Consider the following 14,279-nt stretch of genomic DNA (forward strand, 5'->3'; position numbering starts at 1 on the left):
GAGAGTTTTGAAAATTACTAAGGCCTGATGCCTCAAGTGTGGCTCAATCAATAAAATGTAATGCTGATTATTATTATTTCATTACTAATATTTGCCTTTGAAGAGGGCATCTTTATAGAAAAAGAGAGGGGTGTAGACCCAAAAGTGAGACCAGAAATAGGTTGTTCATCTAGGCAAAGGTTGTTGGCTTGGTTTATTATCTTACAAGGCTGGTCTATCAGCTGCTCGGATTAAGCTGAACTCAAACACGGGCCATTAACCAGATAAACTGCTGATGGGTAGACAACAACCAACCAAGTTCTGCCCCAAACCTGCTCTAGAAAATGGTCTGAGTACACACCTCAAAATGCCGCAAAGTGTAATTTTATCTTTCCCTTCGAGGCTGGGGAGAATTTTTTTCCTTCCTCAGAATTTCTGGGGAATGCAATTTCCTCCACCTCAGACCCTGATCTGGAAAGAACTGAAGAATTTGTTAGATCCTGGTGCCAATGAAAGTGATCCTGACAACCTTTAGAAACACTGGGTGGGCATGTCTCTGGGTTGGAGACTGGCAATGCAAAGATGCAACTGCTGTGCCCTCCTGGTGAAGGTGGCCCGACAGCCGGGGCCTCTTCGGGCAGTAGCTGTAGTTGGTGTCATGACCATGGGGTGGGATGCCGTGTGCAGGCCTCTTTCTAGAGTGACTGGACTTGGGGCGCTTGGGTGGCTCATTTGGTGAAGTGTTTGCCTTTGGCTCAGGTCATAATCTAGGGCTTGTGGGACTGAGCCCCACATCAGGCTCCCTACTGAGCAAGGAGTCTGCTTTTCCCTTTCCTTCTGATTGCACACACACATTCTCTCTCTCTCAAATAAATAAATAAATAAATAAATAAATAAATAAATAATCTTAAAAAAATAGTGACGGACTCATGATTATTTGTGTTGACTACTCTCCCAAAGGCTGGTAGGTGGGGACTGGCTTTCTGTCTGAAATCTGGGGGATAGGGGAGTGGGGTGGAAGAGGTCCAGCAGAGGTCCAGCAGATGCTCACCTCTCAGGATGAAATTTCTCATCTTATGGCTTGAGAGACTGATTTACTTTAGTGGCAAATAAACTTAAAATCACAGCATGTAAGAGTGAAGGAGAATCTTGGAAATAATTGGGCTGAACTCTTCTTCATAATCAGGGAGACTGAGATGTGGAGAAATAGGATTACTTGCCCAAGGCCACACAGTGAGCAAAGACAACGTGCAAACCTGCTTCTCTGGTACTCAAGAAGAGGCTATTTGGCACATTCCAGGTACCACACTCAAGGAAAGTTCTGGAGAGTCGTCCTCCCATCTCGCACTCTGACCCAGTCCACAACCTAGTCCAGCCTTGCCCTAGGAACATTCTCTGCTCACAGAGAAATGCAGCCCTTTCTCTTACTACAGTTCCCACATCAAGGGAACATGAGGTACTTTCTCTACAAAAAAGTAATCTCCCTCCGAGCCCCAGGGAGCACTGTTCCAGCAGAGCCAGCTTCATGGGGGTGCAGGCTGTGCAGTCACATGCCCCTGCCCCTTCCCCTGGACTTAGAAGGCTCCCGGGCTGGGTTCAATCCTCTGCTGCTGCCATCTTGCCATTCTTAGTAATTTTTTAACAAGAGGCCCCACATTTTCATTGTGCACTGGGGCCATAAATGGTGAGCTTGATCCTGGTTTCAGGGTAGGAGAAAACAGGTTCTGCAGGCTTCTTGGCTGTCCTGAGGAACTCCCAGGTGGCCAGCCCTCAGGAAATGTAAGCCAGGTCAGGAACACGCCTTGCCAACCACCCCCGACCCCCTGAGCTAGGCTGCTCTGGGAGAGGGGTCTCAGAGGGCTTGGCTGACCGTGGCCTCTGAGAATAGAGCCACCCCGAGGCCCTCTCCGCCACTGCCACCTTTCGCCTCACCTTGCACCTACCCAGCTTCGGCCCGTATCCCCCTGGAGTGGCTCAGAGCTTGACACAAGGAGCAGCGGTGGCGGAGGCCGGAGGGCCTGGCAGGCATGGAGCCTGGCACCACGGGCCTCTGCCTCTGCTGCCCAGGCTTGGCGCCAACATCAATCAGGGCTGGCCCGTGGCCAAAGAGGGCTGGGTGATTCCCAAATAACCAGGAATCAATTTTCTTCTGGAACGAGCGGGGTCCTCCCTGCCAAGCTGAGTTTGGCAGGAAAAGGTGGTGAACAGAGGAAAAACGGTGGTGAGGAGGGTCGGTGAGGCCTGGGTCGTGTGAGGTCCTCGACCTCTGCCAGCTGGCACTCAGGCGAGGGGTGTGGAGCCGAGCAGGCCCGGCCACCGGCCAAGAAGCCACCTGGGCTGTCTCCTGGGGCTTTGGGCCCTTCGGCCTCACGGGGAAGGGCTTGGATTCTCGGCCGGGGAGCACTTCCCGAGCCCCTTCCCAGAGTGGACATCCTGGGCTGCTGTGATGGGCTCCCCCCCCCCTCCCAGGGGCTACTTACATGACCACCAGAGCAGCATCCCGGGAGGAATCCAGTAGAATCTCATTCAGCCTCACTTGCCGAAGGGACTGGAGAAATTGAGAAGCCATGTGGTCACTGCCCACAACGTCAGGAGGGGCCCCCGACAAGTCTGGGGGCTTCCTTTAACACTTCACACCAGATGCCTGAACTGTTCCCCTAAATGGTCACAAACTCTCCTTCCTCCGAGATGGAAGGGGACCCCCAGAGTAACTGAGTACCAAGTTCACCTCCTTGGGAGACCCTCCTTGGCTTTTCCTTATTTCCACGACTGGGGGGCATAGTTGGGAGAGAGAGCACCTGCCATGGTGTGGGGTGAGCTCACAGCCCTGATAGCTCACAGCAGAGGGAACCTGAGCAAGGCACGTGGCCTCCCTGAGCCTCACTGTTTTCACTGTAAAATGGGTACAATAACCTCCCCTCCAGGGGAATTTGGGCAGCATCGAGGGAGATAGCCCATGCAAAAGCCCATGGATGTCAAGGGCCTGGCACACGGAAGGCCCCCGATAAGGTCGACTCAGAGCAGAAGTGGGACATGCTTCCTGCCCCACCCCCACCCCCTGCAACAGGGCAGGCCACAGCCTTCTTTGGATGCTACACCTGAATCCAGTATTTTCCAAGGGGCTGTGAGCCCTCAGGGGCAGGGCCTCAGGGCTGACGGATCAGAGTTCCCCAAAGCTTTGTGTGAGGTTGGGCTGTGGGGGAGATTCCTTCCCACCCTAAGGCCTGTTTCCAGAGTGTTCAGAAATGATTGATGCTCGGAGTCTGATCGTGGGAGGTCATCCCCTTTGAGAGAACAGAAAACTTTGGGGAAGCGAGTTCACTGAGATCACAGGCTCCAGAGCCTGTGCTGATGACATTCTAGGGGGAACAATTCTTCATGGTGGAAACTGCCCTGCACCTGCAGGTTGTAGGATGTTTAATAGTGTCCCAGGGTCTCTACTCACTAAGTGACAGTAGCAATCCCACCTTCCAGTGGTGACAGCCAGAAATGTTCCCAAAGCTGCCAAATATCCTCTGGGGGTAAGGTGGGGTGAGGGGATCACTGACCTGGAGCACACAGGGAGTGGAACTGTGACACCGCCCCCCCACCACCACCCCCCAGCTCCCTAACCGCTCGCCTCATCTTCAAGCAACCACAGCAGCCACCACTGTTCTTGTAGGCCTTGAAGAATCTGGAAGACACTGTCTGGCCGGGGGTGGCCATGGCTTCAGGCTACATATAGGGTGGGGTCCACTGGCTAAGGACCAAGAATGGCTCTGAGTTTACCCCGCATCTGTGGCTGGAGGTTACCTCAGAGGCTGGGGCATGGTGGAGGGGGACGGTCAAGGGGAAGGCATTAAGGAAGTTCAGGACAGATGGGGCACATGGCCCTGACCCAGAGGAGCGCCCTGACCCCCACCCCACCCCAGCCAGGCCCTTCTCTCTAGTACCTTGACTCTGTTCTTGTTAATCTCCTCATCTGAGATCTTCCAGGGACAGTCCCGCCTCATCTCGGCAACAGTGGCCTCGTCCTTGAAACCGTCATTCAGGCGGAAGGGTGCAATCATGTCCTCAAAACGCTTGGTGCTAGGGACAGAGAGCAGCTGAGACCGGGTGAGATGGCCCAGTTTCCAGGGAAACCAGGTTCCCTGAGGTAGATGGAGATGGGCGCCACAGGGAGGGACACCCTTTTTAGGCTGAACCCATTCTGCCCCTGTGGTTTCCATCAAAGCAACTTCCACGTAGAAATCAGCACAGGCAGCTGGGTCTGGCATTCAACCGGACTTGCACCAGTTGTCCGCAATGACTGCCCTGGGATCCACCTCCTCCCACCCAACCGCTCCCTGAGTAGTGCCTGAGCACGATCCTGTGCCAGGCTCTGTGCTACACACCAATGCACAAACCCTACAATGCCCCCTATTTACAGCGCTCACAGTCTGCTGGGCAGTAACTAGGCAAGTCCAGATCACAAGTTTTATGAAGGCACAAACTAGGTATCAGGACATGAAATATTTGGGGCAGGGAAGGCCTCCCTGAGGCTGAAGGATGCCTGTCTTTCTGCAGCTAGCTCTTCACAGGCCAGCAGGTGCTGGGCCACACAGAACTGAAGGTGCAAAGGTCCTGGGGCAAAAGTGTGTCTGGTCTATTTGAGGAGCAGTGAAGGAGCCAGTCTGGCCAGAGCAAGGTGAGTGCAGAGGAAAGTGGGGTGAGGTGAGAACACAGAAGTGTGAGAGCCCAGACCAGGCAGGCTTTCCTATTTGCCCTGAGTGAGATGGAAAGCTGATGGAGGCTGTTCTGTGTGACTTGACTTCCATGATTAGAAATAGGGATTTGAGGGGGCACCTAGTGGCCCAGTCAGTTAAGCGTCTGCCTTCTGCTCAGGTCATAGGTTCCTGGGAGGGAGCTCTCCAAAGGGGAGTCTGTTCCTCCCTCTCCCTCTGCTCCTCCCCTCTCTGTGTGCTCTCTCTCTTTCAAATAAATAAGTAAAATCTTTAAAAAATATATAGAAATTTGGACTGGTCGGCCTTCAGAGGAAGGCACCTGCAGCCATGTGGATGGATGAGCTCACACTGGGGACAGGCATGAGAAAAGAGTCCAGGGCCGGATCCCATCTCTGACCAGAGAAAGGAGGAAGGGCCGGCAATTGGAACCGACAGAAGGGCCACTGCCGCAGGAGGAATCCTGTGGAGGCTGAGGGCTCTGAAGCCAAAGGAAGAGCTGTCTCAAGAAGGATTGCGGTGTGGGATACAGCGGGGAGGGAGAGGGAGGGACTCTGCGGGCGATGACGCCCCGTGGGGGGAGCGCGGCGGGGGGGCTCCGGGAGGAAGTGGCCACAGTGGGTGTGGATGTCTCTGCAGAAGTTTGCCCGAAGGAGAGGGAGCAGGCCAGGAAGTGGAGGCAGGGAAGGGCCAAGGCCGGGGTTCTAAGGATCAGGGCTGCTGGATGGGGTCTGCGGCTCCCTGGGCCTCCCCCACCCGGAAGGTATTCCTGCTGCCTCTGTTCCGGGCCTGTCTCCAGCCTTTGCTCCTCGGCCAACAAGACAGCCGCATCCTCTCGCACATTCTAGTGCATCTCTGCAGCGCTCCCCGTGGCTCTGGACTTCCTCCAGCCTGTGTGGGGCCTGCGGAAACGCTGGCGGCCCCGGGGCTGGGATTTACTCATCGACCCCCCCCCCACCCCCGACCCTGGCACAGGGTAGGAGCCCCAGTGTCCATCACCACTGACACATTCCTTTCTTCTCCTCTTGAGTTCCTTCCGTCTCCAGATAATGGGGACTATAAGGGAGATGTAGAGGTCAGGACAGACCTTATGTTACGGAGGAGATGGAGTCCCGGAAAACCTCGTTCACATGGATTTACATAAAGCAAGCCCGATTATAAATGTTAGCTTCAGAATAGGGATTGAATCATTGAGCAAGTGAGGCGTCATCCCTCTGATCCTGCCATTGAGCCTAGCTACACGTTCTCGCGGGGGTTTGCTTAAAGTCCGTGCGTAGAGGGAAGAGGAGAGTTGTGGCCCAGACCCTCCAACATTTTCCCCACCCCTAGAACCCGTGTGTTCACATAAATAACATCAGGACTGTAGCGGCCACGCTTCTGCCTCAGGGCCTTTGCACGTTTGGTTCTGTTTGCTCTAGAACCCCTCAGCCCCATGGAAGGGACAAGCCTGTGCCATGGCCCCTGCCCTCCAGCCTTGTGTCTCTGAGCACATGACTGTGCCAACCCTGGCCATGGCCAACTGCAGCAAAGGTAGACATGAAATGGGCTTTGCCGCAACCTCTTCGTTGACCTAGCAGGAAAGGATGAGCTGGGCCCGTCACAGTTCCTGTTTCAGGAACTTAAGTTGGGCAAGGCTCAGAGAAGGAAGCAAGTCTGTAGTGGAGCGGAGACCTCATGAAAGGGTCAAGGTCTAGAGCTCAGAAGCCACAAGTAGACAGAAGCCATCGATGCAGCATTTACTCTGGGCTGGACACTGTGGCACTGTAAGCACTTTACACGGACTGCCTTTAGGACAGTGGTTCTCCACGTGAAGTGCCTGGACCAGCACCTGAGAGCTTGCTAGGAACGCAGGTTCTCAGGCCCTGCCCCAGACCTACTGACTCAAGAATCTTGGGGTGGGGCGGGAGGAGGGGGACTCAGCGAGCTGTGTTTTCATAAGCCCTCCCCGAGTTTCTGACACAGGCCGAAGTTTGAGAACCACGGCTTTATGAAAACCTTCAGGGTGTTGGCTAAACTCTAGAAATGTTTGAGTAGCAAGCAAGACCCCTCCCCCACTCCCCACAGGTCCAAGGGGTCCCTTGAGGACGAAACACCTGCCTTCGCTTGAGCAGCAGAACAGCCCAGACGAGCACCAGCTTTAAAACACTTGCTCTAAGAAAAGCACAAACGGGAACCTTCCTTGTCCCTGTCAACCAGCCCAGGTGTGTTTCGGGCAAAGGCCAGAGCTGTGATCTGATATGCAAAGGAAGAAACCCCTGACAGGAAAATAAAGGGCTGCAAACTCCTACCCTTCACCCCCTCTCCACCGCACCTGCCCCCCCATCTCGGTGGCTGAAGGACGAAGCCTTTGCCTGGCTCCGCAGACAGACAGAAAGGGGACACACAGCTGGCCCTCCTGCCTGGGAAGTACATCAACACAGAGAACTTACTGCTCAGCCCGTGGCTTCTGGTTGATGTCGGGAAGGACGTGAACTTCATGGAATCCCAGTCGGAACTTGCTCAACAGGGAAATGATCCTGGAAGACGGAGATTTTTAAATACTTTTTTTTTTTTAAGATTTTGTTTATTCATTTGAGAGAGAGAGTGTGTGTGCAGCAGGGAGGGGAGGGAGAGGGAGAGAGACAAGCAAATTCCTCGCTGAGCAGGGAGTCCAACGAGGGCCTCGATCCCAGGACCCTGAGATCATGACCTGAGCCAAAGGCAGACACTCAACTGACCGAGCCACCCAGGTGCCCCTAAATATGTATTATTCCATTCAATGAATTTGTGCTGTGTCTACCGAGGATCCAGCAGCGAGTACAACAGATCAAATCCTGGCCTCAGGGAATTTACATTCTCTCCTGGGCGGGGGTGGACAGAAAACGAATATTGATAAACTAGATCAGAAGATGACAAGCGATGTGGAAAAGTAACTGAGCAGTATTTCCCCCAAGGACCTGGTGGCCATCTCTGGACTAGCACACCTTACATCCCGATGTCTATACGTCTGCCGGGGACCTGGTTACAATATAGTCTGATTCATCTGCCCTGGGGTGGGGCCTGGGATCCTGCATTCTGACAGGCTCCGAGGCGTTGTGATGCTGCTCGTCCATGGAGAACACTTTGAGGAGCAAGGGTCTAAGGGATGGGAAGGTAAACCACAGGAAACTGCAGGGTGGACCGCGGAAACAGAGATGACACACGTGAACTAGGTATAGAAGGAGTGGAGAGCCACATGGCACTGACTTTGCATGCAACAGGGGAGGAGATGCCATCTGCGGGTGGTGGCAGTCAGGAAAGGCTTCACAGAGGAGGTGGCAGTCTAGCTGGATGGTGGATGGTGTGCAAGATTATTATAGGCCAAAGAGGGTGTGTGTGTGGGGGGTATCCATGTGGAATGAGCCAAGGAGCCTTCTAGATGATAAACCTGCCTTGGCTCTATCCTACCCAGTGCATTAGAATGACTGGGCAGGACATGGCTTTGGGGATACCCCCAGAACAAGTAGGTAGGGTTGAGTGTGTGGGGGTGGGAAGTCCAGACAAATGAGGGGATGGGAGTACAGAAGGTAGAGCGGGAGCAGTGAGGGGCTGGCTGAGGTTGGGGGGTGCAGGAGCTGGGGATAAACCGTAAGGACCAGGCCATGGCCAGCCATCAAGCCATGGCTGGTCCTCCTGAACTTGAGAGCAAAATTAGGAAAGCAGAGCCGTGGGCAGATGTGCTGGTATGCAGCGTGGGGGTGGCGGGCCTGGGCAGGGCCCGGGCCAGAGGCAGCGCCAGCTTGGCCACAGGGTCACAAGGAGGCCAGAGGGCTTGGCCTGGCTGTGGGACAGTTGGGAGGCAGAGGACATCCCACAACCTTCACATGCGGGACACCCCAGGACCCCATGGTGCCATGGCCTTGAACTAAACTAAACCTGCTGAGCCCGGCTTCCATTCAGGGCTGGAATGGAAAGCTGAGCCAGCAAAGCAGCCCTCCTGACTTCTTTATCTTCTGGAGATCACAGAGAGGCCACATGCTGCTTTTCTCAAGCAACGCTTTTCTCAGCACTTGCTGAGAAGGGCCGTCTGGGCCAGAGGTTCTCCGTGGGGGCGAGGGCCAGGAGATGGGATTGCTGGTCGCCCTTAACTCACACAGGGGGTGACCGAGAAGAGGTCCCGGGGATGTGCTCCTGGTGGCACACGCCCTAGGGTCCTGACCCCTGGCATCATGGCCGGGGTTGCTGTAGAGCTCACCGGGCGCTGGGCAGAGCTTCTTCTCTTTGGCTAATTCATCCCACTACCTAGAGCAAGCCCACCCCCCTCCCCGCCCCTCCAAGCAGTCTTCCATCCTACAACCTTCAACCACATTTGACCTTGCTCTAAGCAATGCCGTTGGCCAGCTCCAGGCACACATGGGCCACCTGCCCGACCCCACACCTGTCTACCTGCCTTACCGTTTCCTTCCTTTTCAGCTTAAATCAACTCACATTCTCACTTAGCCACATCTTGAAAGGAAATTTCACGTGGCAATTTTCAACAGAAAACCAGCGTCTCTTGCCAGAAAGAGGCGATCCATGGAACCCAAGTAAATAAACCAATGTGACTACATTCTGGCTGGCTGCTGTTGCCTGCCAAGCTCCCCAGCCTGGCCCGTCCTCTCTGGTTGAGACAGATCAGCATGGGTTCCCGAGCAGAGAGCCCTTCTGCGGAATGAGCTGCACGGTTGGAAGAAAATCAAAAGTCACTTCTCACCTACAAATTCAGTGGGATTTGCTGCCCCAACCCCTGGCCACTAAAGTCACCTCCTGTCTCACCAGGGAGAGCATCCCAAGCTCCCTAGGGGGAGGGGGAGGACGTTGCCCTGAAGGATCCTCAGCCCCACCTTGTTTTGCAGCAGGAAGGGCATTCTCCATCCTTCAAGGTTTCTCTTGAGCAGATTTTAAATGGTGGTTTTAAAATTTAACACTCCTCTCTGTTGTGGCTGGAACTAGGGCATCTGGATCTTATTAAAGGGAGGATGGGTCAGCAAAACAACTTCCAGAATGAACAGAACCTGCTCCTGCCCAGAGGTCCCTCACTACTGCTGTGACCTGGAGAGAGCTGAATCTGTCATGGCCTGGAGTGGGGCAGGGCGGGGGGGGGGGGGGGTGCAAGTGGGGGAAAGCAGGAGGGGACACACTTGGGCAGAGCTGGGATGGCACTGGTCCTGTGTGGCCCCCCACCAGTACTCCCCACTCACGCTTTTCTCTCCTGGTCCATCCTGTTGATCTGCCCCCCCACGAACACGCGGATCTTGCATTTGCTCCATCTCTTCTTGCGGCCGAGAAGATAGGGGATGAGGAGGGTGAGGCCTGGCGAGGAGGGTCCCCATCAATCACAAGGGAGCTGCTCTCAGGACAGAGCACCCTCTGGGTCCCCTCCCCACTCTGCCATTGGCACACCTCTTCCCCTCTGTGGGCCTCTGTTTACCCATCTGTGTAATGAGGGTGCTAGACTATACCCGAGTGGCACACAGGCTCTGCGGGCTGGGGTTCATGTGGCCTGCATGATGTTTTTAAATAACTGAGCTGACATTTAATAGCTGGGGGGTTTTCATGTGAAAATCTGGATTTCCAGCATTTTTTTTGAAGATTAAAGATTTGACCAGTGGGTAGGAACCCTCATCCCTCCTTGTCCTCTCTCCAGATGATGTTGAAGCTGTCACTTATCACTGTGTAACCCGGGACAAATTACTTCACTGCTCTATGCCTCAGTTTCCTTATTTGTAAAGGAGTCTCATAATAGTTCCTGCCTAGCGCTTGCATTTAGTGTCAAGTATATAGTAAGTGTTCGGTCTATATAAGCTGTCATCAATGAGGTACATGCTACTGGAACAGAAGCATTTTCTGTCTATGTAGGGCTCTCTCAGAGGTGGAACGATAAAGCATGTGTCTTAAGAAAAATGGGAGAGGGCGTATTTTGGGGGGAAGTGAAGAACATCCCTACAGCTTCCCCCATGTATGGGCCTGTGACCCTGAGGTCCGTCTTGACTGAACGTTCCATCCCATGCTGGCCTCAGCTCTTCCTATAAAGTCCCCCATTCTATAGCCAAGCAGAGGAGCCCAGCCAGGCTTCCCCCAGCCCAGAGGTGAACACAAAGGCCTGCTTTGCTGGGCCTCAAGGTCCCTCCAGGTGCCTTGTCCAGAGCGGCCAGGAAGGGCAGGCCGTGGAGGGGAGACAATCCCGGGGAGAGCTGGTGACCCGGGGGCCACTCACCTCCATCATCAAACAACCAGTAGATGTCTATGCTCTTCTTGCCCTGCTCAGACTGGAAGATGGTGCTGGCCTGCTCCTCCCTCACCAGGGCGTCGGGGTCCACTGCAGGAGCAGAGGGCCGGGTCACCGTGGAGATGCCTGACCCTGACAACGGAGCCAGCTGCCCCGAGAGGTGCTCTCGCTGTCACCCAGGCCAAGCACACAGCAGCAGGAAGCCCCCACTGCAGGCGTGCGTGGTGGGGACTGGTCCAGAGCAGCACCACCAGCTCTTCAGATAGTGAGACCCTGCAACCCGGTTCTCAGGCAGTGGACCAGGAGCAGGGCTATGCGCCCCTGCCTTGCTCCCAGTGTCTGTCTCCCCGGATTCTGGTGGGCACTGGAGAGCAGGGACCCTTCTCTTAGACACTCCTCTGTGCCCCTCACCCCACAGGATGCCGCTGACGCCAGCACCGTTCCCTGCTTCCCAGCGCACCGTGGGAAAGGGCTGGAGGAGCTACTCCCGCCTCCCCGCCTATAACATTTGAGCATGGCCAGGGGGCCCGGGAGGGGTGGGCATGGGCCCCCGTGTCAGCTGGGTGGTCCCCACGGTGCCAGGACCCCGAATTCCCAAGGAGGGCTACAAGGCTGAACGCTGCCCAAGCCCATCACCCCGGTTCCCAGTTACCCGGCGCCCAGGGGTCTCGGGCACTTCCCACCCGTGTGACCAGGCTCCCTTACGGCCCACCACCAGCTGCCCCACGGGATGAGAGCACCCCGAGCCTCAGAGTGGGGTGTGGACTGACGCGTGCCTGAGACAGATGGCCTGGCCCCATTGGTGCTGGCTTCTTTGCTGTCCTCTGCTGGGTCAAACACTGGGTTAACTGCAAGAGAAGGGTAGCTTTGCTCCCGAGATCTCCTTGACCTGGGGCGCTCCTGGGCTCCTTCTCTGGGCCACCCGCTATGCTGTCCTGACTCGTCACCTTCCCCTCATCTGGCCCCTCCCCCCCCCCACCCCGCACTGGCCCTGCATGCTGCAGCCCCACCTGGCTTCCTCCTGCCCCTGCATCAGTACCCTGAGCCGGGAGCACTCACAGCCCTCCCCTGCTCCGCAGACGTCCCCCTCGTCCAGGGGCCTATCTGGCCACTTGCCCTGTGTCAGTGTCCCTGTCTGAAATGAATTATGGGACCACTGCATTTCCTATGGGAACCCCAGCTTCCCCGGGGGGCAGATCTGGCCTTGTTCCCGGCTGTACCCCCAGCACCTAGCGCAGCATCCGACGGGAGCACAGCCGCTGCTCTGTGAATACCAGTTGCGCCAATTTTCATTGAACAGCTGCTGTGTGCCAGGCATGCTGTCTGCCCAGGGTGACCCGGATCGACACCACCTGGGCCCCACCTGCCAGAAATGTGGCTTCCACGTCTCTCACCCACCTCCCCCATCCCACCCCCATTTGTTTCCTGTATTATCTGTGATTTCTTTCGGCCGCACAGGAGCAGCACCATCCCAGCTGTGCCCAGGTGTGTCCCTTCCTGCTCCTCCCACCCCCGACCTGTGCATTCCTGTGTGACTAAATGTAAAACATCCCTACTCAGCAGCCCAGAGATGGTCTTAGGGACCAAAGGGTCCAGGCTCTGGTCTCTATGTATTTTCATGCTCTGGCATCTTTTTTTTTTTTATGCTCTGGCATCTTTACATGGGCACGCTCCTTTCTCTTCTCTTGTCCTTCCTCTCTATTAGACCCTCTTTATCCCATCTGGTTATAAAAAACCCTGATAGTGGTTGGGGAGCTCTGAGGTCCAGTCTTGATTCTGCCCCCAGATGGAAGCATTACCTTGAACCAGTCATGTCCCCGTTCTGGGCTTCAGTGTCTTCATTTGGAAACTCGAGGAACTCTGAGACTCCATCAAAAGCCAACTTTTTAGGCTTTTATTCCTTACTAATTCCCCCCTCTCTTCCTTCCACCACTTACAAAATATCAGGTTCTAGAACTCTCTGGGATGCTGTTCTGGTTTTGAACAGGGGTGCCAAGCAGGTGGGGCATGTACTCACTGTGTGCCTGCATCACCTCTGATATGTTGAGCCCCTCTCGCATCCTCATGACACACACACCATAGTTGAAATCAAAAGCATCGCTGGAAAGACAAGAGATGGGGTCAGGCTCCTCTGGCCCCCAGCCCCCAGACACCAGAGGTCTAGAGCTGGCCCCGCCTCCCACCATACCCTCCTCTCTCGGCACCTTGATCTTCCCACCTGTGTAACATGCAAGCAGAGCTGGGAGGCCCCCAGAACCCTCCTAGCTCTACAGTTTGTGGCACTAGGGATGCTCTGGACCCTGTACTCAGGGGAAACCGAGTCAGGCCAGTCTTCAAGGCAAGCCCTGTCCTCCTGATATGCTCGGATAATCTGTACAGGCCGCCAACAGAGGTGGGATGGGAATCCTTACCCCTATTTTACAGAAGCAAGACTTGAGTTTCACTGAGTAACTTGCCTGTGGTCCATGCTAAGGAAGTGGCCAGCTGGCTTAAAATCAAATAGCTGAGACTGATCCCCGAGGGCCGGCACACACAGGAATGGCCTTGCTCAGGAGGGCAACAACAGCTTGTCTAAAGGGAATGTCTAGAAGACTCCAACCTCAGAAGTCTATTCACTGCCCAGTGGACAGAGGTCCCCAGAGTCCAGTCAGGCTTGATCTGATGGGCTAAGCATTGCCTCCATGGCCTCCTTTATTTATTTATTTTTAAGATTTTATTTATTTATTCATGAGAGATACAGAGAGAGAGAGAAGCAGAGACATAGGCAGAGGGAGAAGCAGGCTCCATGCAGGGAGCCCGACGCAGACTCGATCCTGGGTCTCCAGGATCATATCCTGGACTGAAAGCAGCGCTAAACCGCTGAGCCACCCAGGGATCCCCATGGCCTCCTTTAGCTAGACATCTCTGGGGCGGGCGCTTCTCAGGCCCCAGGATTTTGGGGTCTTGGAGCACTGGAGCCGGGGGTGATGCTGAAGGACAGATGTTCCACCACTGCCTGTTGTCCTTGTCGGAGGCAGCTGAGTTGCACGGCTCAGGGTCAGGGAGCTGGGTCATAGCAGACCTGGAAGCAGGTCCCTGGAAGCAGGTCCCAGGTCCCCAACACTCCCTCAGTTTGTTCTTTTTCTTTCTTTCAATTTATTTACTTATTTTTAAAAGATTTTTATTTTAATTTATTTAATTTGAGAAAGAGAGAGAGAGAGAAAGCGCGCACGAGCAGGTTGGGAGGGGCAGAGGGAGAGGGAGAGAGAGAATCCCAAGCTGACTCCCCACTGAGCATGGAGCCTGACGCAGGGCTCGATCCCATGACCCTGAGATCATGACCTGAGCCAAAATTAAGAGTTAGATGCTCAACCAACTGAGCCACCCAGGCGCCC

General features: G+C 55.0%; 1 protein-coding gene across 3 annotated transcripts in view; it reads right to left on the reverse strand.

The window, feature by feature from the left end:
- The window catches only part of SLC12A3 (solute carrier family 12 member 3), a 35,617-nt gene that overhangs the window by 2,962 nt on the left and 18,376 nt on the right, over nucleotides 1-14,279 (reverse strand). For all 3 annotated transcript variants that reach the window (XM_077898359.1, XM_077898360.1, XM_077898358.1), the window contains 7 exons: nucleotides 12,923-13,005; nucleotides 11,682-11,753; nucleotides 10,894-10,995; nucleotides 9,878-9,989; nucleotides 7,109-7,195; nucleotides 3,912-4,047; nucleotides 2,460-2,527 (listed from right to left, as the gene is read on the reverse strand). In XM_077898359.1, coding sequence (XP_077754485.1) covers nucleotides 2,460-2,527; nucleotides 3,912-4,047; nucleotides 7,109-7,195; nucleotides 9,878-9,989; nucleotides 10,894-10,995; nucleotides 11,682-11,753; nucleotides 12,923-13,005 — 660 coding nt within the window. The remainder of the gene's footprint in view (nucleotides 1-2,459; nucleotides 2,528-3,911; nucleotides 4,048-7,108; nucleotides 7,196-9,877; nucleotides 9,990-10,893; nucleotides 10,996-11,681; nucleotides 11,754-12,922; nucleotides 13,006-14,279) is intronic.

Source organism: Canis aureus, chromosome 5 (assembly GCF_053574225.1).
Source record: "Canis aureus isolate CA01 chromosome 5, VMU_Caureus_v.1.0, whole genome shotgun sequence".
NCBI classification, from domain to species: domain Eukaryota; kingdom Metazoa; phylum Chordata; class Mammalia; order Carnivora; family Canidae; genus Canis; species Canis aureus.